At 35.0% G+C, this 25,880-nt stretch overlaps 1 protein-coding gene across 1 annotated transcript in view; it reads left to right on the top strand.

Annotated features, from left to right (window-relative positions):
- Window positions 1-7,167: 7,167 nt before the first annotated feature.
- LOC129221168 (putative inorganic phosphate cotransporter) overlaps window positions 7,168-25,880 on the top strand; it is a gene marked incomplete at its 3' end in the record, with an annotated part of 28,294 nt that continues 9,581 nt past the window's right edge. The window contains 2 exon segments of the mRNA XM_054855620.1: window positions 7,168-7,297; window positions 23,157-23,362. Of these exon segments, the coding sequence (XP_054711595.1) occupies window positions 7,282-7,297; window positions 23,157-23,362 (222 nt within the window).

Genomic DNA, 25,880 nt, shown 5'->3' on the forward strand with positions numbered 1-25,880 from the left:
TAATGAAGGACTATCAGTAGTAGCTTAATTTTTCTTCTGCTTCTAATATGTATACCTAAGTGCAACAGAAAAAAAAATTAGCCTGTTACTGAAAGCCCTTTGTTATTATTTTCATGCCCAAAATAACCAAAAAAGCAGTTTTTTGATCGCGTTTTGACTTTGAAATTTTTCTAGTTAGGTTTAACTTAAATAGTTTTTTATTATGCACAAACAAAAGTTCATTCTTTTAGCTTTACAATGAGCCGTATTTGATCTTTCAACTAATATAAATAAATCTACTACAGATCCCAGGTCAAAAAAGGCAAATTTTACGCATCCGTGGAGCAAACAAAGGGCTATATCTCAGAGAAAATTTTTTTTCAAGAAATAAAACAAACTGTTTTGGAGTACATGATGTTGGTACATATTACCAACCAAATTTCATCAAAATCTAAAATGGTGAGGCACGGAGATTTCTGAAAGTTTGTTGATTTTATATGGAATGCCTCAAAAGCAAAATGGTAAGCTCAAATGTGCATAAATAAATCAATTATTTTTTGCGGTGAGAATATAGATCGAATATACTTTAGATTAAAAAAAAATGTTGCTGTGAGTAAATTTTCATTTTTACAAAACTAAGGCTAAATAATAGAGAGGCAAAAGTGCACATCTGAAACAAACCAACACCCCTATAAACTAATAGATACGTCCATTTCCGCCTATAAATCGGATATTAGCCTTTCCATGTAATCGATGGTCAGACAGTAGCACACACCATTATCTGTAAGACCTGCTTACATTGTTAAACGGCGTCAACGACCCTAATCTGAAAAGATTTGTGGTGGGATAGGTGCTAGTGAGAAAACACCACTTGTTTTATCGATCAAGGGATAAAGTCTAATCAAGGAGAAAAAAGAAGTATTTTAAATCAAACAAATTACAGTATGTTTGGGACAAAAAAGTTAACTTTTCATCAAGTTGTGGGAAAATATTTCTTTTTTTTTTTTAATTATTTGTGGGAGATAAAAATAAAAGTCCAAAAAGTCTGTTGTTTGAATTTTTCCAATAAATTTTGAGGTTATGTGAAAAAAAAAATGCAAATGCAAAAGTTGTAGACCTTTTACCAACAATTTTGCTTTTTAATCATTTTCCATAGGACTCGTAGTTTTTCCTGAAATCGGGATAAACCGTTTTCAACCTTTAACCCCCCCCCCCCTTCCCGATCTCAGATAATCCGTAAATTATTTTTCCAACAAATTTTAATATATTTTCTTTCTTTTTTAATGGGTTTAATCCTGTTTCTTTTTTTACCTTTTACAATTTTCAAAGGCGTTGACACTGGCCTATTTGTACAAATTCTAAATAAATTTTACCAGCAAACTCAAGAGAAAGACTTAAATCTGATTAGAATCATGTTGTCGAAACGCTGTATTATTTTTAACAAAAAAGAAACACATGATCGCCACTTTTGGCTACTAGAACTTGATTCTTTGGTAGCTATTTTCAATAAAATGGTCTCCAGTTGGAGAATAGCGACAACTAATCTAGAGCTTTAAATCCCAAACTCGATGACGAGTCCCTTTCCATAGTGATGCGTTTTTTTTTCATAAATCATTCAAATCTGTTAAAATGTTAACATCAACCACCTCTGCCGATTTTCAACGTGAGATGAAATTTGTTTGGAGCTTTCAAGTTCATTAAATCTGGAGTTTTAAGCGTTTGACATTGAACTTAAAAATCGTTCCTCTATTAAAATCATTATACTAACTCTTTTCTTAGCCTTTATATATATTTATATATATATATTTAATGCAAACAGTAATTATCTCCAAATGTTTTCCCTTTAAATTTTTATTGATAAATTTTTACACAACGTAACACAACGTAAGTTTGTAACACAACGCTTTTTATAGTTGAGGAGGTGTTATGGAAAAGCAAACAGGTCTACTTTTAAAAACTTTCAGGAAAGCACAAAAACTATTATTTATTTAATGTTGGACTTTACATCAACAAATAGTTCTTCTAATTGTTCAATAATGCTAATTATTTAATAATATTGCTAATTATTTAATAACTAGAAAATCGCCCGTCAAGGTATGACGGGTGAAAATTGCGTCTACATTTGAACAAGCCATTGCCTGTTTAGTAATATTTTGTAGTTGAAATTGTAACCCTAACTCCAGTGGATAAACCCTAAACTCCAGCAGGTAGCGTTCATAGTTGACCGCATTTTCGTTCTACATTCCCTTGAAATGACAGTCTTACCAGTAAAACAGTTAAGTTGCGAGATCGAGTTCAGCCTTGTCACATAAAGCATTTCACTGCATGTTAAACACTACCAAAAAATATTATCAAAGTATCATGCCGTGGCGCGAGTTTCATTGTTGAAACACGCGCGTTACTCAATCATCGGCGTTCATATATATGAGGATTTAACGTTAAATATTGGATGTGTTTTTTTTTCTTGCTTAAACTAGGTGGATATGTTTTTTTTTTTTTTTTTTTTAGCATTAACTAGATTGAGACGGTTCCCTTTTGTCTGGACAATTTATTTTCTCAATTTATTAAGTAAAAGCCCCAAAAGAATTTGGAAAATAATAGTACAGCCTTGTAGTTCCAATTTCAAATCTAATCTGTTGCAATAGCAGCAAATATCACTAATTGGTGATTTTAACCCAATATTTAACTCGCAAAATACTCTACGAAACATATACTTTTTTACTTGTAATGTTAATCAACACAGTTGTTAAATTATTTAAAAAGTTTTGTAATATAAAATCAGAATACAAATAAATTCTTTTGCAACTTTTTGCGATTGCGATGATTTTTTCGTCCTTTTAGCCTTTCTTAAAAAGCCTCCTTTTATGCGCAGAACGTCAACTTTCAAAGCTCTAAAAGAATAGGATATTAATTTTTTAAGGTGAAACTAAACGCACTACTGTATAGGAAAGAAGTGAAGAATAAAAATCATTCATTACCTCGGTTTGGTGTTTTTGTGGATATGTTTGCTTTTGTACGGCACCTTCTCAGTTAGAAGTGTTTAGTTTACTTAATTTTACAACTGTGCACATTTCTTACTGTATAGATAATTTATTTTTTAGTAATATAAAATCAGAATACAAATAAATTCTTTTGCAACTTTTTGTGATTGCGATGATTTTTTCGTCCTTTTAGCCTTTCTTAAAAAGCCTCCTTTTATGCGCAGAACGTCAACTTTCAAAGCTCTAAAAGAATAGGATATTAATTTTTTAAGGTGAAACTAAACGCACTACTGTATAGGAAAGAAGTGAAGAATAAAAATCATTCATTACCTCGGTTTGGTGTTTTTGTGGATATGTTTGCTTTTGTACAGCACCTTCTCAGTTAGAAGTGTTTAGTTTACTTAATTTTACAACTGTTCTTACTGTATAGATAATTTATTTTTTGATGACTAGTTTATGCATTATGTTATGACTTTCAGACTGTTTCAATTTATTAAGTGCTTCCTTCTTCTGGTATTTAGCGTGAGTTATTATGTCTGAAAATACAGTCTAAAATTTATGCAAAACTGGTTTTATAATATATTAAATTATTAACCCTTTGGTAGAATTATAAACAATTTAACTCTTTATATTTTATTCAGTATACAGAGAACTATGGCAAAGAGTATTCAAAGTTAGCATAAAAGAGTATCCCGGTTTTGAAAATTGATATTTCATTAACTATCACACTTACCACCATAAATCTATATAAATAAAACAGAGAATATATGTGTGTGCATGTATATTCCCTATACAAATCCAGTTTTTGTCTGATCTAGGCCAAATTTGGCAGGGAAGTAATTGAGGTACCGGGAAGGAACGTACGGGGTATTTCGACGGCCAAAAAAGTACCGAACAGTTCAAATTTAAATTTTAAGACCCGAAACTGGCACTAAATGGCTTTTTCTACCCGAAATAATTATCCGACCATTTCGATTTTGACGCTATTCGAAAGCCCGCGAAAAATACCCATAAAGTTTATTAATTTCTTCGAATTGCAAAAACAAAAGGCTAACTGTAAAATCACCGGGAAAAAATTAAAAAGCATTATTAAGTCTAATAGAATACTAATTTTATGTTGAAAATTTATCGTTTGCGCGATCTCATCTTAGGTTAGCGTGAAAACAGTTTGCGACTCCAGCACTCGAATACGCTACCTTGCAGTGATTTACAAAATTAAAGAAAAAGGTAAAACATTGCGTCCCACGGGTGTCTGTTGATAAACATAGGCAGTTTGTTATGAGTATTCATTAACACATTCGACGTATCTTAGATTGCTTTCAGCAACAGAAATTGTTTCGTCCCTAAATGGTATTCTCGAGCTTCTCAAAATAATGTTAGTTTTCATTATTTCCCACTAAAAGGTGAGATGATTGTTGTAAATGGTGAAAGAGCGTAAACACAAGAAAACTATGGATTAACAAAATTCGCATTAGCATGAAATTCTCGTCTGTTCGATGCATTTTTTTCTTTTTCTTTCTTTTTTGAAAGAGGATAACGTTATACCAGGTAATTTGTTTTTAGCATACTTTCCCAGTAAAAGTCAGAGAAAGAAGAAAAAAGCATGAAAGAAGGCTTAATGCATCTTAAAAATATCCCGAAAACAAAAAAAAAGTCAAAAATAAATAAAATAGTTAGATAAATATTGAAAAATTAAAAATTGGAAAGTAGGGTATTGAGATGGGGAAAAATGTCTGTCGGTCTGTCTGTCTGTCCCTCCCTAATAACTTTTGAATGAATAGTCCGATTCGAACAATTTTTTTTGTTAGAAAGATCTCGGTGAGAACATCCCATTCCCATAATTCGTTTTTTGATTTGAACAATTTTTCGTTCAATTTTGAACAGTTCAATAAAACTTAACATTAGCGCCAACGGGGAAATTCAAATCAAAAATAAATCTTGAACTTAGAGGCGAAGTGGCTCCAAACAAACTTTGTAGGGAAAAACTTTTGATGAAAAACATGTATCGAAAATATCTTTTTGATTTAAACAAGTTTTCGTTCAATTTTGAACAGTTCAAATCTCTTAACATTAGCGCCTACGGGGAAACTGAAAGTCAATGTACATTCCGTACTTGAAGGCGGATTTACTTCAAACGAATTTTGTTGGAAATAGTTCTTGACGCCAAACTCCAGACATCGACTCCGAGAATTTAGGGGCACTTGACTCCGACTCCGACTCCTGTGCTCGACAATTAATCGAACTTCGACTCCCCGACTTCGTAGCTTTGGCAAAAATTTATTCACGGAGGACAAATGACTGACTCCGATTCTTAGATATTCAACTCCGACTCCTTTACCCCAAAATGAGATTGACTCCGACTCCGACTCCGCAGCTATGGTTTAGACTGTGAAATAATTATTATTGATTTGACTTGTTTTTATTTTTACGCTAAAGTTTTAATTTTGGCATTCAGTTTTCGGCGAATAAACTCGAAGTCATTTATGTTTCTTCATAAAGATATGCGCAGACGATTTTTTTTTTTTTTTTTTGACAATGAAAATTATTTCTTTAAGTTGACATTTTAATTTTTTTATTCAATTTTTTTAAGTGCATTAATTCATTTAAAAAATTGTTTTTGGAAACAGGGGAAAAAGAAACGATTTTTTTTTGATATGATGTATTTATTTTAATGAGCTTATTAATTTTAATTATTGTTTTTTCGTTTTGAAAGCCGTTAAAGATTTTTTTAATGGAAAAAAGTGTATTAGCTGCGTTGTTTAAAAGTTGCTGCTATTTTTTTTTTTTTTTTTAACGCATCTAATTTTTTTTTTAGATGAGTGAGGAATATTTTATTCCTAGAAATCAGCTTAAAGTATTTTGAAAATATGTTTGAAAACATTTGCGATTTTAGCTATTTTTGAGAATATTGATCAGGTACTAGAAAGTAGTATGTGTATACGGGAAAGTAGTCTCGTCTAGTTCTAGACAGAACTTCTTGTTTATTGTTTTGTGTGAATTTGTAAGAATATGGGTTTTTTTCAATCTTAAGCTCGAAAGAAGGATTTGATAATATTAGCAGAAGAATTAGAGATTTAATCTCCGCCTAGTTTAAAAATAATTAAGTTAACTAACCTTATTTTACTGCAGCATTTAGTTGGAATGGACAGTATGCAAAATATTTTCTTGAATATATTATAGTAGAACGAAATAGAAAATGTTTAACTCTTAAAATTTTCATCGCCAAAATAGTGCGCTTTACTTTATTGCTTACATTATCAGCTGAAGAGTTTCACTAAAGATTTGTTTAGAGTTATAGTTTTAGCATTGTGCGAGCAAAGAACCCTTGGCGAGATTTCTCATGTCAGATTACGTTCCTGAACGAGATGAAAATATTTTATTTTCTCTTTGTTGTTCCCATGGTAATTATTTTTATTTCCCCTTAATCCCATCGTTATTTTCCCTTCTCCCCTGCTAGATTCATTCAGATGGAATCGTCTTTACTTGACAGATTGCCAAATTACATACAAACCGTGGTCAAACAGTAAACATCATAAAACTTTGGCATCCCCAAAGAAACCCTAATGTAAGGAAATGGGATAAAATATCAGTAACAGATCGGCGCACTACCGAAAATTTTGTGACATTTTAAAAGCTCTGTATTAAGGTTAAAGGTAACTACTTTGAAATTTGTAAGTTTTAATCAAAATAATATATTCATATTAATTTTGATGCTTGGTCGTAATATTTTTATTAGTATTAAAATTATAATGTATTATGTGTGTACAAGGTATTGCTTGTGAACCTGTAGATTGTTCATCAAAAATTTGCATTCGGGCTGGTAAATCTATAACCAAAAACTAGTTAAAATCTAAAATATAAAAGTGCATCGATGAAGACCACAATCTCAAATTTTCTTGCAATGTCCTAAAAATGCGCGAACGTTTACTGTATTCAGTGGTTCAGTGATGCGAACGTTGAAACTTTGAAGAAAAAAATTGTTATCGAGCGATAACCGATTTTGCAAAAAGTGACTATATTCAGTTGCTCAGAGATGAAAACGTAGAGACTTTCGGACAAAAATTGTTATCAAGCGATAAGTTTTTTCAATCATCAAGTTTCAAGGCAGTCTTTTGTTTGTACCCAGAAGCCAGCTGGCATTAGTAAGGTTAGATTTTGCTCCGATAAATTATTCAGTATGAATGCAATGTTCTGGCGCACACACGCTCAGAATGGAATCCTTTTTTACTCAAAAAAGGGCAATTTATGCGTTAACTGTACAAAAGAATGATGTATTTTTGCTGAGTATGATTTAAATTATCTCTTCTTTTCTAAAGGAATTATGACAAAGGAACATGGTAAGTAATTCTGAATTATAGCTTTTTTGTAAATATTTCAAACGCATTTCACTGAATTTTGTTTTGTTTTTTCTTCCAAGAAAAACAAGACCTTCAACAATAGTATTATTTTTTCCATAAAACATAAGATACACAATGCCCTATGGAGGCTAAGGCCCATTGTGTCCCTTTTAATTTATTTTTTCTTCAAAGAAATTGTTACTTAAAGAACGTAATAGCAATGACCTGCTCAGTTGAGTACTTATTTTCTTTAGCAATAAAATCTTTAAATGCACTGCTCTAAACAATTAAAGGATATTGTAAGTTTTTGTACAAAAAAAGGTATTAGCAAATATTTTTTTGCATAGAATCGAAGAAGGGAGTTAAAAATGCAAATTCTTCTAAATTTCAAGCATCGCAGTATGCAAATTTTGAGTTTGACGTCGAAAACGACGTTTCAGAATGAGATTTCGTTCTTAACATATTGTAAGACAAAGCTGAAAATAATGATTGACATTCAGTAAACGCGTTGTTTCGATGAACGCGATGCCTCAACGAACTCATTTAACGGAATCAGAAGCTTCTAAAGTGGTTATCAGGCTAGAGGGAAGCCAAACACAAGCCAAAGCAAAAGAAGCTATTGGAGTTTTGCAAAGTGTAATTTCTACGAGATGGAAACGGTTTTTAGAGACTGGAAATGCTGGCCGAAGATCAGGGCAAGGTCGCAGACGGTCAACAACGCTCAACGAAGATCGTTATTTAGCTTTAACGGCTCCGAGGCACCGAAGTATGAATGCCACCCCCACTACAACGACACCTTCGCTCGGGTACTGGTACCACAATTTTGAAACAAACTGTCCGAAATCGCCTTCACGCTGTAAGTCTGTATGCTCGTCGACTAATGGTCTGTGTCACATTAGCTGTGAGATACCGTCGCGATACAGAGAGTGGGTAACAGAGCATGTGTATTGGAGAAGAAATGAATGGAGCAATATTTTTTTCTCTGACGAGTCCCGTTCTTGTCTTTTCCATATAATGGTGTATTTTCATCTGGAGGGAGCTCGGCACTAGAAACAATCCAGCTTTCGCGCCCGAAAGTGTCAGATTTGGTGGTGGTGGTGAGATGGTGCATGCTGGCATCTCCATTGATGGGCGCACCGTTCTGCATGTCATTCCGAATGGAACTCTGACCGGTCGTCAAAGTAGGGATGAGATCCTCACACCTATTGTAGTCCCTTACCCTGTAGCAATTGGAGGGGACTTCATGTTGATGGACGAAAATTGCAGACCACATCGTTCTTACTTGATGAATGACTTTCTTTTGGCGGAAGGAATCATACGAATGGAATGGCCAGCGTGTTCTCCAGATATGAACCTAATAGAGCATGTTTGGGACATTCTAGGCAACGAGTTTTTGGACACCTACCACCTCCCTAAACTCTTCAAGAACCGGAAAGAGTGCTTCAGGAGGAGTGGGGCAGAATACCCCAGTCCAACATTAGCCTCATTAATTCCATGCCTCAGAGGTGTTTTACATTGCTGGCCGTCCGGGGTTACCCTACCCCCTACTAGAAGCGATTTTCTTTTAAGAAAACACCAATTTTTTATCGCTTTTCTCATACGCACTAAGTGCGTTTTTTTCCCTTTTGTACCCAAAAGTTGAAAAAAATTAATTTTTCCTCCCATGCAAATGTAATTTTTGTCTCAAATATTTTACTAACGCCTGTCGATAATGTATCAATCATTCAAAAAGTTCTCCAGGTTCAAAATCAACCCAAAACCTCAATATCCTTTAATTGTTTTGATCAGTGTATATTACTACTTAACAGGATATATCAAACGTTGTGTCCCTCCCAATTTATTTTTTCTTCAAAGAAATTGTTACTTAAAGAACGTGACAGTAATGACCTGCTCAGTTGTAAATATTTATTTTCTTTCACAATAATATCTTTAAATACGAGGGCTATCCAGAAAGTAGATTACGTTTTGGAATAAAAAATAAACAAAGTATAGGAAAAATTTTTTATTATATGCAGATGAAAGCCACACTCAAATACTACTTTTCGACATAGTCACCATACAAATTAAGGCATTTATCGTAGCGATGTACGAGCTTGGAAATTCCTTCGTCGAAAAATTCGGCCGCCTGCGCCTTCAACCACTCCGTTACCTCTTCTTGCAGCTGTGCGTCGTCATCAAAACGCTGCATAGCCAGCCACTTCTTCATTGCTGGGAATAGGTGGAAGTCGCTCGGTGCCAGGTCGGGACTGTACGGTGGATGAGGAAACAACTCCCACTTAAAAGATTCAAGAACTTTACGAGTGACATTTGCCGTGTGGGGCCGGGCGTTGTCGTGAAACAACAAGATCTTAGAGCTCAACATTCCTCTGCGCTTGTTTTGAATTGCTCTTCTGAGTTTTTGGAGAGTTTGGCAATACCTTTGAGAGTTTATTGTAGTGCCTCTTTCCAGGAAGTCCACCAAAATCACACCTTTTCTGTCCCAAAAAACAGTCGCCATGATCTTCCTTGCCGACATTGTTTGCATGCATTTCTTGGGTTTTTGGGGAGAACTTGTGTGCCCCCACTGCATTGATTGCAATTTCGTTTCACAGTTCACGTGTTTCACCCATGTTTCGTCACCAGTAACGATGCGATCGAGTAAAAAGTCACCATCCTTATGGTAAGCGTCCAAAAAGTTCAACGCTGCAGCCATTCGCTGATTTTTGTGGTCCTCTGTCAAGATTTTTGGAATCCATCTTGCACAAAACTTGTGGTAACCAAGCTTTTCGCTGATGATTTCGTGCACCAAACTTCGCGAAATTTGTGGAAAACTTAAAGAAAGTTCCGTTATTGTGAAATTTCGATTTTCCCGGACTTTAGCATCGACTTTTTCGAGAAGTTCGGCGTTCACTATGCTGGGTCTCCCACTTCGATCTTCGTCGTGAACATTGGTTCGGCCATTTTTAAATCTTATGACCCACTGACGCACTCCACCTTCAGTGATAATGTTGTCCCCATACACTTCACAAAGCTGCCGATAGATTTCTATCGGTTTACAGTTTTTTGCAGTCAGAAACCTTATTACTGCGCGCACCTCGCAGCTCGCGGGATTTTCAATTAACGCAGACATTTCAAACCGTCACAGTATCTGAACGAACACAGCACGAACCTCTCACTAGCACGGCTAGATGCAGACTGAGCTGCGCAACGCTTTGACCCCAAGATGGCCGCGCTAGCCCCGCCCCTAGCGGACACAGACGAAAACGTAATCTACTTTCTGGATAGCCCTCGTATATTACTACTTAACAGAAAATATCCAACGTAGTTAGCACAAATAAACAAATTGCGGAATACACGTGTTTCGGGGTTTCAAGGAACTCCCTTTTCAATTCAAAGATGTACTCTTTTACTGGGGCCTTTACCTTTTAAAAAGGTGTACACCCCTTTTACTGGGTGTAAAGACCCCCTTAAAAGATTGCGTGAGCTTCTAGCCATCTAAAAGCTCACAAAATGTATAGTTTTAAAGCAAAATCTATATATATCTTCTTGTTTTTCAACAAAAATCTTACAACTTCAACTATGGTTAAAAATAAACAAGGGTATCATGGCCAACCCTTGTATCATGGAAAATAAAATTTGATGTCATTACTGCCACGTGTCAATGAGGCATCTTGTGTTTAGGTAACGGAGGTGAGAATTTATTGTGTGAGATGACTCCTTGTCCTACTAAAACGAACTATAACGCAATATGAAAAAAATTAAATATACTTAAATAATTAGTATTTGAGACACTTGTGAAAGGAATAATAAATAAATAAGTATATACTTTTAAATAAACAAGTTATTAAGCAACATAAACAGTCACACCAGGTGTGTGACATGCCACGGTGGTGAAAATGCACATGTTTTGAACCAAAAATATACTAAAGTAAAAGTTATTTTTAAAAATTTGTTGGCAGGTTTAAATAGATTTATTTTTGATGAAATTGAAAATCATCGTTAAATGGATTGTTCCTTAAAGTTTTTACTGTAAAAGCCGTGTGACAGAAAAGTTACGCTTTTTGAAAAATGACCCATACGCAATTAAAGCAAATATTAATCCATATTTTGATTACCAGCGGGTCCAAATGAGCCTATTTGAGGCATTTTTGACACCAAGCCCACTATTCACTCCTGATCACTGGAAGATGACCTTGCGCAAAGAACACACCCAACACTCACCGTAGGTCGCATACCACCCACTGAATTCTACAAGTATAATCTGAAATACACAAAATTGTATTATACAAAAAATTAAATTATGCACTGATTCAGTGGTCGGAAAAACATTTTTCTTGTAACGAAGCACAATTACTTTATTGTAAATGTAGTTAACTATTAGGGACGCGCCGATAAGCAATATGGCCAATTACCGATTTCAGATTAATCCACGGCTGATGATCTGCAGACTAATCGGAAGGGCCGAATAATGATCATAATGTATATTTAATGCTACCAATGTCTCTGCCACTTTTTTTTTTTTTTTGTTTTATAATTTTGACTTTAGAAATAGTTAATGGTTTATTTCTGAGATACGATTTAATTTTCTCCTCTTTCCTAATTTTCTAAAAATGTTTTAAAAATTCCATCCTATTTCTTTGAGGCAATTTTCATAATATTGTTAATAAAATTACATAATGTTAACTACACATGAAAATTGAAAAATATAAGGCCTGTGATCAACAGGATAATTTAGAAGGATTTTTAATTTGAATTTATTTTTTAAGTATTAGCAGCCATTTATTCCAAGACTTTTATTTTTTTTCTAATGTGCAAAATTATGTGAGTTATTGTGGACTCTTGTTTTTACTCTGATAGTACTAACTAATAAGCTATTTTTATTCTGAAAGCAGTATGTACCCTCTTTTGCTGTAGTTATTTAAGTTTATACAGTTGGAGTACAGAAAAAATAATTTACGTCATGTTTTATTATTCTTCGGAATTTTTTTTTCTTCCTTTAGGTTGATTCCTGTCTCAGTTTTGAGTGCGAAAAATGGGATCTAAATTTATCAGAAACAAATTTAACTATTTATCTATTTATTAATTTTTTATTTACTTTTTTGTATTTTTTTTATCATTAAATGCTTAAACTTATACTTTCGCCAAAATTAATGTTTCTTATTTTTGCTTTTTTCAGCAATCACGAATATTTTATTGTTTTCACTTGACGTCGTTGAATGACGTCCGACCTTTGATTATATTTTTTTTCTTATACCGAATAATTTATAAGCAACCTTCTCAACTTTACAACACAATCCCCCCTGGTATTCATTCTAATTTTGACTTTCAAATTATGGTTGCGATAAAAGTCAGAAGTAGAAACAAGAAGCCTAACGAGTAGAGTCCTATCGCAATTTGTCATTGCGAAAAATAGGGGAGACTGGGGATACTTGATCCCCACTTCAGTTTTCAATTGCTTTTTCTGCTGCAAATTATCAGTTTTTTTTTTCAAAACAAGTACGTGAACAAAGGTAATTTTTTTCTCTATCTGACACTGTTTTTCTAGTTGAAGTTAAACAGATAGTTTCGGTAAAATATTTTTTTTCAATAATTTTATGAATGGATCGTGTATTTCCATGTCTGTTACAAGTGTGAAATGATATTTTAATTATTTGACATATTTACTGCATTGATTGTTTTAATCTATTATTCTTACCATAATAAATGGTTTTGAACATGGTTAATAACATGGTTTTGAATGCTTAAAGTTAATGTCAACTAAGTAAACAACAGTTATATTGTTATCATTGGTTTTATATTGTCACTAGAGGACCCGACAGACGTTGTTCTGTTCAAACTTTGTAAATTGAAAATTTCAATGAACTATCAAGTATTTGAACCGTTTTACTGAAAAAAAAATAAGTAAAAAGTAAAATTTTTTAGGCTTCTAGGTGTCAGAATGCGTATATTTATTACAACTTCATTAATCTAGTGCCACTGAGCAGTTATTTTATCAATAAGATCTTCATAGATTGCATGGTTTGCTCCTTCAGACATACTCAAAGGACAAAAATCATCATCAGATATTAAGTATAAAAAACTAACTACTCATCTAGAAAAAAACCGGAAATCCCGCTGCAACGTGCCCCTTATGAAAAAGAATAAAACAATCGAATGGATATCGTTTAAAAAATGATAAATGTAAAAACAGTTCCCTGAATAAGCAAAATTCACCCCCTCGCCACTTTTGATGTAAAATAAACACGTTCTTCAACTAAAATGACTAAACACTCTTTAAAAACAAAAAAACAATTTTTTGCAATTTAAAATTTTTCACCAAATGAACAAAAAATACAATAAATTACATTGACAGTAGTAAACAAATAATCACGCAACTGTATTGTTATGACCAATGTCGCCAAGCCACCACGTTCCTGTAATCCAGCCGATCAATGAGCAAAGCGAACTCCGACTTTTTAGCGGTCCCATCTTATGAACGAAAACTTCATATATTTGCCTAATTTGTTCTTTCCACCAAAGATAAAAATCTTCCATTGCATTGATCTTGTGTGTACAGAACTACCCTGTAGTAAATTATCTGGACGAAAATAAAATTTGTTTCGTGTTTACATTCCACCGTCTTTTCCTTTAATAATGTACTGATTAGTTTGATAATCCTTAAAATATTCTTGCCATTGGTGCCAAAACTCAGATGAATTTGAACCGAGAAACAAATGTTATTATGTACAGTACTTTCCGATCATTTAGTCAGGAAAACCTAAAGCACCAATCTGGTCACATGGTTTACTTGCGTGATTTTAGTGAACCGGGGCCTTCGCGATCGTAGTGGAGGTACAGTGCCTAGAAAGAGTAGTGTGCCGATCGACGGGGGAAAAGTGAGGTCAGATCTGAGGAAAAACCAGATGGCGCTGCGCTCGAGGTGTACGTTATGCTCCTCAATCAGACTCGTTTTAAATCATCGATTGCATGCTGATTTCGCAGTTTAAAAGCCCCGTTTTTCGGATGGAACTTATTTCTGCGCAAAAGACAAATTCTGTAATAAGTGCTATTTGTTACATGGGTGTTCATTTATTTTTTGAAGAATATAACATTACCTTATGCTAATTTATCTTCAATGGAAATAGTAGACTATAAGGGGCCATTCATTAAATATGTAAGGGTCCCGAGGGGGAGGGGGTCGGAAAAGCCTCTACGTACCTTTGGGGGGGGGGGTCAAACTCATTCTTACGTAATATTTTCCAAGTCGGTATTTCACATTAGAAATTGCGCGGTCAACAAGTGATTTGGCAGAGATTATGTTCCATTTCGTTATTTGTTTTGCAAAGAATGAATAGTGTAAAATATAATAAAAGAGTCGCATTATGTATGGCATGTTTTTTTTAATTAATATTACATCAAAAAAAAATGTCTAAAAAACATTCAGTTTAGACTCTAACTTTTCAGTAACTATTTCTTTACGCAAAGAGTTAAATTTAATAATTGAATTTAATAACGATTCCAGTGATGTAACGATTCCAAGATTTGTTATTTTATCATTTTGAAAAACGAAATGGAATCTTACGTAAGAATAGGGGGGGGGGTGAAAAATCTTACGTACCCTTACATGGGGGGAGGGGGATCAAAAATTGCCAAAATCATTATTACGTAATTAATGAATGGCCCCTAAGTATTCAATAACTGCGCGTCTCTTATTTCTCTACTAATAACAAAGCTACTTGGTTATTTCAGTTTCATCTGCGGAAAGATCAAGTTTTATTTTTTTCAAACAGGGAACATTTTTTTTAACTGCATAATTCCTGATGGACCTATTCTTTGGTAATTTTTTAGTAAAGTATGTTAGCAGATTTGGGAAAATTGTCGGAATTGCCTCATCTTTCAAAAAAGGTTTTCCCCGAGGAATCAAAACTTCCTCACCATTTATAATATGCTTAAAATGCGTTTCAATAAAATGTTTTTCGAAATGCAGAGCACAAAATGAGCAATATTGATCAAAAACTTTAGCTAACCTGGGAATTAACGAGTTCCATTTCAGTTTTTCATGGGGGGAGGGGGATCAAAAATTTCCAAAATCATCCTTACGTAATTAATGAATGGCCCCTAAGTATTCAATGACTGCGCGTCTCTTATTTCTCTACTAATAATAAAGCTGAAAGTCTATCTGTCCGGATTTCTGTCTGGATCTCTGTGACGCGGACAGCGCCTAGACAGTTCGGCCGATTTTCATGAAATTTGATACAAAGTTAGTTTGTAGCATGGGGGTGTGCACCTCGAAGCGATTTTAAATTCGATTTTGTTCTTTTTTTATTTCAATTTTAAGAACAGTTTCCGGAGCAAAGTTAGTAAATTACGAAATTATAATGACATGGAACCGTAACGTGGGAAGAGCGAATGAACATAGCCAATTGGCGAGAAATTCATCATCCATTATTTGTAAATATACAAGTTAATCAAATGACCTTTTAATTTTCTCCTCCGGGCAAAGTCCTGCGGGTACCGCTATTTTCAAAATAAAACTGTTCGAAATTAAGCTAATTAAAATTATCAGGACTTCTCAGTCTGAGTTAAAGAGTTGGAGTCGCTTGAAAACCTACCGACTCCGACCTTTTTTTTTTAATTTTCAAGGGATTTCCTTACATTAAAAAAATAATAGGGTCACTTGCTCCGATCACATATAACATACTAATTTGCAAATAACTGCAATTGGCAAAAAGCTGGCTTGATTATTTGTTGAATTTTCGGTAATACTTATCAACGTCAAACTGCTAGTTTGCTTATTTTTATAGCGTTCTTTAGAACCTGTCAGCAAATGGTTTTGTTGTCGATAATTATCGAAATAGAAGTGTTTTTGAATCTGTCGTTATCATTATCAAAAAAAAAGTATTTATGTATTTTTATCTTTTATCTCATATGTAAAATAGCGAAAGAAATGTATCCTTAAAAACTAAAAACAAATGGGGAACCTCCTCGTCCCTCTCCTTTGTCTAACATTGCTTATGATAGTGTAGCACTCCGAATATAAAATAACAGTGTAAAAATAAAACATTTTATTCAAACATTCTAAATTGCTAAACACTGATAAAAGGTTAAAATTGAAACTTGTAAAATCTAAAAGCGAGTCACAGCTTCACAATTCCATCGCAGCTGATAACTATCACATCTCGGCAAGGTCTGTTGGAAATCGTTTTTCACTCGTGTTTAAACTTGGGTTTGCCTTATTTTCCCCGTCGCCAACTGGCGGCCGAATGGTAGCAGTTCGCTGGACTGGGCTTCTTCTCGCTGCGTCCGGCGGTTGGTCGCTGCACACTCCCCCCACAGTTCCATCGAATATACCGTATCTAGACGGTTGCCGAACTGTTCTTCCAAAGCGTGTAGTCACAACATTAGACGCAGATTGTTCACCCCTATTCTTAACCACAGGTAAACAGTCTGTAGACATAAAAGCTGGTTTCAGCCTGTCGATAGATATCGTCTGTTTCCTTCCTTTAATTTCCAGATCAAAAGTTTTCTCTTTTTTTGATATCACTCTATACGGTCCATCGTATGGTGCCTGCAGGGGTTTTCTTACTCCGTCGTGGCGAACAAAGACGTGAGAACAGTCTTTTAGGTGTGGATGTACAAACACGGACTCATGTCCGTGGCAACTCGTTGGGATAGGTCGCATGTTGTCAAAATGTGTCTTGAGTTCCTCCACCAGCTCCTTTGGGGTACCTTCAATACCCGTCTTTACGAAGAACTCTCCTGGCAGTCGGAGTGTCCTCCCATATACAAGCTCTGCTGTTGTTGCGCCCAAATCTTCCTTAAACGCAGCCCGGAATCCAAGAAGAACTGTGGGCAGTGCATTTGCCCACTCTTGAGTGTTATATGCCTTTAAAGAGGCCTTTAACGGTCTGTGAAATTCTTCCACTAAGCCATTTGCTTGTGGGTGGTATGGAGAGGATCGAATTCTCTTAACACCCAGAAAGCAAGAGAGAGCGTGAAACAGTGCACTTTCAAACTGTCTACCCTGGTCGGTAGTTATACGAGCAGGGCATCCGAAACGAGCAATCCAGTTAACAAAAAAACACCTTGCTACCGTCTGTGCCGATATATCAGGTATCGGCACAGCCTCTGGCCAACGTGTGCACCTATCTATCATAGTTAAACAATAATAGTTTCCCTGCGACGGGGGTAGAGGACCTACGAGGTCGAGATGCACATGTTCAAATCTCTGTGACTGGTCCGAAAATTTCCCTATTGGTGCTTTTGTATGTCGGGTTATCTTTGATCTCTGGCAAGGAATGCAACATCTAGCCCATTTAACGCAATCTTTTCGAATAGAAGGCCATACAAATCTTGATCTTATTAATTTTGATGTACTGCGGATACCCAAATGTGATAAATTGTGCAGGGCGGAAAAAACTATCTCGCGAAACTCCTGGGGTACAAACGGCCGAGGCGTACCGGTTGCTATATCGCAAAAAATAGGTATTTCACATTCTGGTATGGTAATTTTCTTTAATTTTAATACTTCCGATTTTTCCATCAACAGTTTTAGCTCTGGATCGCTTTGTTGTGCTTGAGCGAGTTCTGTGTAATTAATGGGGTTCGGCATGACTATAGCGTCTATCCGAGAAAGTGCATCTGCAACAATATTATCAGGTCCCCTTATATGTCGTATATCTGTGGTGAATTGGGATATAAAATCTAACTGCCTCGCCTGTCTTGGGCTACATTTATCCGAACTTTGCTGGAAGGCAAACGTTAACGGCTTATGATCAGTAAACAAGGAAACCTTTCTCGCCTCGACCATATGCCGAAAATGTTTTATGTTGGCATAAGCTGCCAACAGTTCCCTATCATAAGCGCTATATTTTCTTTCTGCCGGTGACAGCTTCCTAGAGAAAAAAGCAAGCGGTTGTAAGTGCTTGTTTACTATTTGCGATAATGATCCCCCAATTGCGAAATCCGATGCGTCGACTTGTAATATCAACTCTGCATCCGGCTTTGGGTGTGCCAAAAGAACCGCATCTGCAATCAATTTTTTGCAATGTTGAAACTCTTCATTTGCTTTATCTGACCAATCGAGCTTAGTCTTATCGTTTTTCTTGGCCCCTCTTAAATACGCCGTTAAATACTCCTGATGCCGGGCTATTTGTGGCAAGAATCTACGAAAAAAATTCAAGAATCCCAAAAATCTTTGCAGTTCCTTAACATTTCTTGGCTGTGGGTACTTTAAAATTGGCTCGACCTTATCCGGCAGGGGCCTTGTGCCACTACTCGTAATTAAGTGTCCTAAGAAAGAAATCTCTGCGACCCCGAATATACATTTTGACACATTTATAGTTAGCCCATAATCGTTTAGTCTTTCCAAAACCGCTCTTACATGAATTTTGTGTTTTTCCTCACTATTACTAAATATCAAAATGTCATCCAAATAAACATAACAAAAATCAAGGTCACCGAGAATACTGTTCATAAATCTCTGGAATGTTTGAGCAGCTCCACACAAGTGGCTGCAGTCGATTGCCCGACACCAAAAATACCACTGTCCGATGAGGCAGCACGCACCTCTGCAATCCTATCTGCCCTTTCAGCCAACTTGTCCAACGTCTCTGAGCTAATTGCTAAAATAGCATGCATTTCCGACGGTAGTTTTTGAAGCCACAAGTTTTTTATAAAATTATCGGTAACATCTGCACCCCCCAATTCTCGCATCTTTCGCAGCAAATAAGATGGTTTGTTATCTCCTAATTGCAGGCCTGAGACCAATTGACGAGTCTGTTCCCCCTCGGACTCGGAATATTCCGCTATTAACCGAGATTTTAATGCACCGTATTTATCTGCTGCCGGCGGTGCGAACAAAATATCTGATACGACTGATAAAGTTTCTGGATCAATAGCCGCAACAATGTAGTTATATTTAGTTGTGTCATTCGTGATTTTCGCGAGTTCAAAATTACTTTCGGCCTGAATAAACCACAACTTAATTCCAGTTTTCCATATTGGTGGAATCTTCACTGCTAAATGTGATATTTGCGTCGTCACGCCGACACTATTGTTGTCTTCAACACTCATGTTAACCAATTTGTGCGACCGAACTCTATCTTAACTAAATACAATTGAAAAAGGTTTTGGGGCCTGAGGAATATCCTACAACAACACAAACAAACAGCACCAGAACTTAAAACAACATTTGCTAAACTCCTGCATTTCCTCTAATTGTACCAAACAGGTTGACCAATCACAGAGAATCGAACAAAAAAGAATCTCAACCGCATACGTACCTCTTTAAGAAAAACTCCAAATTTATATCATATTTCTCAATTAGCTTCTGTCCGGGTCACCAGTTTGTAGCACTCCGAATATAAAATTACAGTGTAAAAATAAAACATTTTATTCAAACATTCTAAATTGCTAAACACTGATAAAAAGTTAAAATTGAAACTTGTAAAATCTAAAAGCGAGTCACAGCTTCACAATTCCATCGCAGCTGATAACTATCACATCTCGGCAAGGTCTGTTGGAAATCGTTTTTCACTCGTGTTTAAACTTGGGTTTGCCTTATTTTCCCCGTCGCCAACTGGCGGCCGAATGGTAGCAGTTCGCTGGACTGGGCTTCTTCTCGCTGCGTCCGGCGGTTGGTCGCTGCACACTCCCCCCACTTTTTTTTTTGTTGTTGGAAATCGTTTTTCACTCGTGTTTAAACTTGGGTTTGCCTTATTTTCCCCGTCGCCAACTGGCGGCCGAATGGTAGCAGTTCGCTGGACTGGGCTTCTTCTCGCTGCGTCCGGCGGTTGGTCGCTGCAATAGCTTTAAAATGTTCTTTTAAAAGGAAGCGCAGCTTCGGAATCTCCCTACCCTTAATCAGGAAACAACATGACAGTACTACAATTAAAAAATCTAAATAAGTAGCGATCAAAAGAACATTGTGATACATGTTTTTGGACGCAAAAAATATTTTCCCGTTGTCGATATATGAGATTTTAAAGCCTATGGGAATTTTAAGAAAAGCGAGTCTCGTTGTTACAAATTTAGCGAGTTTCGATGGGGACAGACATCTTTCTCACGCTCTGTAGATATGGATGTCCTGCCACATGCAGACGAGGAAATCGTGTGTGAGAAATTGGTACCTTCAATCCCTCGCCAAGTGTTTAAATTTGCCACTTTTCTTAAAATTTCGGAAGACTTAAATACCTTTTATCTCGATAACGGGAGACGATAACAAAAATAATTATCAATTTCATACAGGATTTCAAAAGGCTAAAATTAAAAAAAAAAAAAAATTATTTTTAAATATAACTATACGTCCGAAAGTCGAATGGTCGGTCGCTAACAGTTACCAGGCGTAGCGTTGCTGGAGATTTCCAACCTATTCTCCAGACCGATAAACTGTAGAGGTGGTGCTACCATATACCGTGCCCAAGTCGGGCTCTTTCTCATATAGGCGCCTCATTGACTCAGGAGTCGCTCCATTCTGCTTTAAACTCATCCTGGTTACATGAAAGGGGCTTGAGTCTCCCAAGTGGCATTAAAAACAACACTAAACTCCGCCCTAAGCCACCTCGATTGATAATACATTTGCCTTAAAATATAAGTCTCAAATTTTCAGTCAATAGTGTAAAATTTTGTTTTGAAAACATCCTTGTCTTTGTGTCTACTTCAATAATGATCTTTTTATCGTCAATATTATTTTCCACATAATTTTCATTATATACAAAAACTACAATATTTGGAGATTTTTTAAATTTCATACAAACCAATATTTGTTAGGCAAATTAATATGAACAATTTCATTTATTATAGATTTATACGTGGTTATTTCAGTTTCATCTGCGGAAAGATCAAGTTTTATTTTTTTCAAACAGGGAACATTTTTCATCAAATTTTTCCTTGCATGTTTTGTACCCACTTTTGCACCGTAGTACAAAACAAGATAAAGCTTTATTTCTTCCAATGTTCAACTTTGATGCCTCCATTAAAAGCCTTAAACGCTGTTTCATGAAATATTCACGAAATAAAGGTAAAAAAGAGAAACGCGGAACTACAGTCGGACCTCCATATATCGAAGTAGCAAATTGCTGGAAAAGATTCGATAAATAGGAATTTCGATATATAGAAAGTATCTCATTTTATCCGTACCAATCTCCTAAAATACTAAAATTAAAGCTAATTTTCGTGTATGAAACCCAATTTCTAATTTATACGAGCATCGGATTTAATGAAAGTTGATAATTAAAAAATTAACAGAAATTACATTTTTGCGCCGTCATACATCTTCATTCTTCAGCAATTAACTTGATCCGCAACATTAGGGGAGTTTCGTTTTGACAATGCAATCTAGAGAAAAGAAAAAAAATCAATCTACTTAACTTGAATGATTTTAAGTGAAGCTAAAAAGACTAGGAATGACAATCAACAGACAAAAGGGATAACTTGAAACTGATTTTACAGTGTTACTGGTCACAACTTAGATTTAAAATAAACTTGAAGGAATTTAAGAACTCCAGAACGGAACAACGACCTATCTAGGGGTGTGACCCTTCAACCCCAGATTCCTTCTGAATTTCGTAGCAACCATTAGTGAACATAATATTCTCCCCTAACCTTCATTTTTCATGAGACAAACAGTCTGAAGTGGAAAAAAAATCTACGAATGTCTCGAAAAAATTTTCGATATATAGAGTTTTTTTTTTCGATATAACGAAACAATTTTTCTATGTAATGAACATAGAAATTTGCTGGGATTTCGATATATAGAAAATTTTGATACGTGGAAGTTTGATATATGGAAGTTCGACTGTAAGTTGTAACAAAATCCCACGTCTACTAATGTAAACACCGCGAAATTGAACGTACATCTCGACCGCACTGCCATCTAGTGGTTTTCATACAATTTGTCTTCAAGAATCGTGGGGAAAAAAGCGCCGTTCGGCGGCACACTACTCTTTCTAGGCACTATAGTGGAGGAGAATCGCGAAAGCCCCGAGTGAACGTATCCCGATTTCTTCCAGTACTTTTACTTTAAAATATATCACTGGACCTAAAATCGCTGCTTTCAAGAAATGAAGGCTCTTTCTCATTATCACAGAAGGAAATTTCATTACAAAAAGCAGAGCTGGCTTTCTTATAGTCCTTCGGCAACGGGTTAAATATTTATTTCAGTTCTCGCTCAACAATAGGTTAATATAAATATTAATCATTTGGGAGATATAACCATCCAATGTTTAAATTAATTAATTAATTAACAAAAACGTTTCCGATTCGGTCCATCGCGCTTCGAAACCATGCTTGTCACAACTTAATTACGCACAAAAAATTTGATCAAAATCGGTCCAGCCGTTTAAAAGCCTTATGGTGACAAACGTCCGCACAGAAGATTTTTATATATTAAGGTAAAGATACTTGATCCCTGGGATCATGTATCTCTTTAAACGAAGGGATCAAGTATCCTTACTATGCGATTTTAACAAACATACTTGTTCTATCATTAACAATTAGGGGCTATTTACTGAAAATATGTCTTAATTATTAAAGGCTGTCTATACTTTAACATTACACTTCGGTATTTTTTTTTAAGTTGTACCTAATGTAAACTTCAGAATGATTTCTTGAAAAAAAGTTTCCCTTGACACATTCAGACAATCATTTCTTGATTTAAGACAAAATGGCTGAAAAAGACCAAGTGTTGCCAATTTTTATGTACAAGGATAACTTAAAAATAATTGTCAGATTTCAAATCTCAACTTAATGATTTTGGTAAATTTTTGCTGTGGGATCATGTATCCCCAGGGATCAAGTATCCCCAGTCTCCCCTATAAGTTGAATTCAAAATCTCAAAATTCAAACTTTTTTTTTGTTACATAAAAAAATTGTCACTTTTTTCACTTTCATTTTCTTTCAGATGATGAGGAACCTTGCTTCAAGTGGCGATATTTGATTTCGTTCATGGGATTCCTCACATATTTTTTGTTGAATGCCCATCGAATGAATATAAGTGTTGCCGTCGTAGCAATGGTGAATCATTCCACTCTGATAGTTTATAATGATCCACATGATTTGAATGCAACACAGCCATTACTCCATAATAATTCTTGGAATCAAGCACAGGTATTTAACTTTTTACCATTATTGCATGCAGTTTGAATGGCACAATCCTTTGGTTTTGCATTTCAGACCTTTGACTTTCAAAATTTTCAATTTTGAAGAATGTTTTGTGTAGTTGAGCGGTTTGATATTATTACCATGCGCAAAAGCTTTTCGAGTTATTGTTAAAAATCGTAAGCTATCCTATAGAGATTTCTGTCACAGCAGCTGTTTAAAACCCATTTCTTCAGAAATCTGTTTTCTGCTTACCAGGACATACGATTTACTTACAAATAAAATTCAATTTTTTTTTAAAATGCTTTCTCCCAAAATTTTGGTAGACTTTGATTTACTTTTTTAATTTCGAACTAAATAAATAATATTTTTCTAATTTAAAGTTGAATTTATGTTGTTATAAACATATGCAAGTTTAACAATTATAAAGTAAATTTTTAATTTTCGAGTCAAAATACTTAAGTATAAAAGCTTTCGAAAAAAGGGGTAAAAGGCCCTAAAAAGTATGCAACCATTTTTCGAGAATAAAAAAATTTTGAAAAAAAAAATAGAACCGACTTCAAAATTGCTCTAAAAAGTGAAAAATAATTTTATTCTTTAAACACCATCGATAATACTTTGAAACATAATTTTTGAAGTTGGCGCAAAAACGATCGATAAAATCATTCACAGCCATAACTCAACTACAAGTATAAATTTAACCAGGTCCAGTTTCTTCACTACCAAATGCATTACGCATTGATGACAGCATATTTGAGTAACGATATAAATGTATCGTTCCTAACTTTGGATGATTTTTTGATAAAAATATGAACGAAGCATGGTTACAGTGGATTTTACTTTTTGTTTTTGCGCCAACTTCAAAAATTATGTTTAAAAGTATTATCGATGGTGTTTAAAGAATAAAATTATTTTTCACTTTTTAGAGCAATTTTGAAGTCGGTTCTATTTTTTTTTCAAATTTTTTTTATTTCATTCTTTTTAGTGTAAATGTAGATATTTCAGTAAAAGTAAGAAGTTACCTAGTAAGAAGTTCGGCCCTATATCACTGTATTGCTTTAGAAAAGCCTTTATTCGAAATTATCATTACAATTACTATTAATGTTACTCTTATATGGCACCAAACTTTTATAACAATGAGTTTCATGTTGTCGCGTAGATGAAGATAGCGAAGCCAATGTGAAAGCCAAATGAAGCGAATACTCAAGCGACGTGGAAAGATACAGAAATTAATAGAACATTCGAGAAAATACGGGAAACAGTAGAAACGAAATTTTAGTAAAATTCACTTTGTCCTAGTCGGGATTTGAACCCGGGTCGCTCGTGTGGGAGGCGAGAATTCTACCACTGAGCCACCGTTATCCACGGATGAAAAGTGCGAAGTTCGCTACAATTTAATAGGGAAATTGCATAAAGTTTACTGTTTTTTGCCCATAACTTTTTTTCTAAAGAACAAATATGGTCAAACAAAGTAATGGGACCTAAGTTGAGCCATCCCCTATCCATCAAAAAAAGAATCATCAAAATCGGTTCACTAGGTGAGACGCTATGAGTGGACAAACAAAAAAAAAAAAAACATACATACGGTATGAACTGATAACCGCCTCCTTTTTGAAGTCGGTTAAAAAGAAAAGGAAAGTTGTCGTGTAAGGAAATTTTCTTGCAGTGGAAGTTACGATACCTTAGATTAAAAAAAAAGAAAAAGAAAAAGAAAGGATTGGCCGTTATCTGTCAGAGATGAGCGTTAATGACCAGAGTGAAAACAAAAAAGAATACTATAAATATGAAGATGCTAGTAAACCAAACAATTTCGCAATTAATTTAGTCTATGATGGTAAGATTGGAGGACCGTCTTCAGAAGTAGGAAATCTCATTAAATTACATGCGATTCTATAACAGTTTACATTAAATATGTATCAGCGACAAGACTTGTTGACTATACCTACCTAAAGCAAGAGCTCAAATGTGCAAGCGCTCCTCTAATAAATGTCTGAAACCTGCTATTCTCGCAAGTGCAGTTTTAAAACAGAAATTTCGAGCGGAAAAAAAAGTAAGAGAAAGCAAGAAACAAATTGAAGAAGAAAAAACAAAACAGAAATTATATTAATATGCCAAACAGTGCATAAAAAAATTATATCTGCGTTATTGATAAAAATGAAGAAGCAAGGAACGAATAGCCCCACTGAGGATGAAAAAATCTAGTTTGCCTGCAGCGATATAAAGATTCTGGGCCAGGAAAACATCGGGTGCATTGCTTGACATTTAGAAGTTGGACTCACGTCAAATGTAATAAAAGTCCATGTTATATTATTATATTAATTGCAAATTATAAGCTGAAACAAACAATGATTATGAGTAGTTATAAAAGTTTGCTCCTCTAGGATATGGGCCTACACTTTGTACCGAGTCAAAGATCAAAGTGACCTAAGATTAGTGCTGGGTAATGTTTAGTTTCTTTTTGATAAATATTGCATTTTATTTTCGTTTAGAGTATTGTTAAAAAGTATTTATTGTGTTAAAAACGTTA

Source organism: Uloborus diversus, chromosome 4 (assembly GCF_026930045.1).
Source record: "Uloborus diversus isolate 005 chromosome 4, Udiv.v.3.1, whole genome shotgun sequence".
Lineage (NCBI taxonomy): Eukaryota > Metazoa > Arthropoda > Arachnida > Araneae > Uloboridae > Uloborus > Uloborus diversus.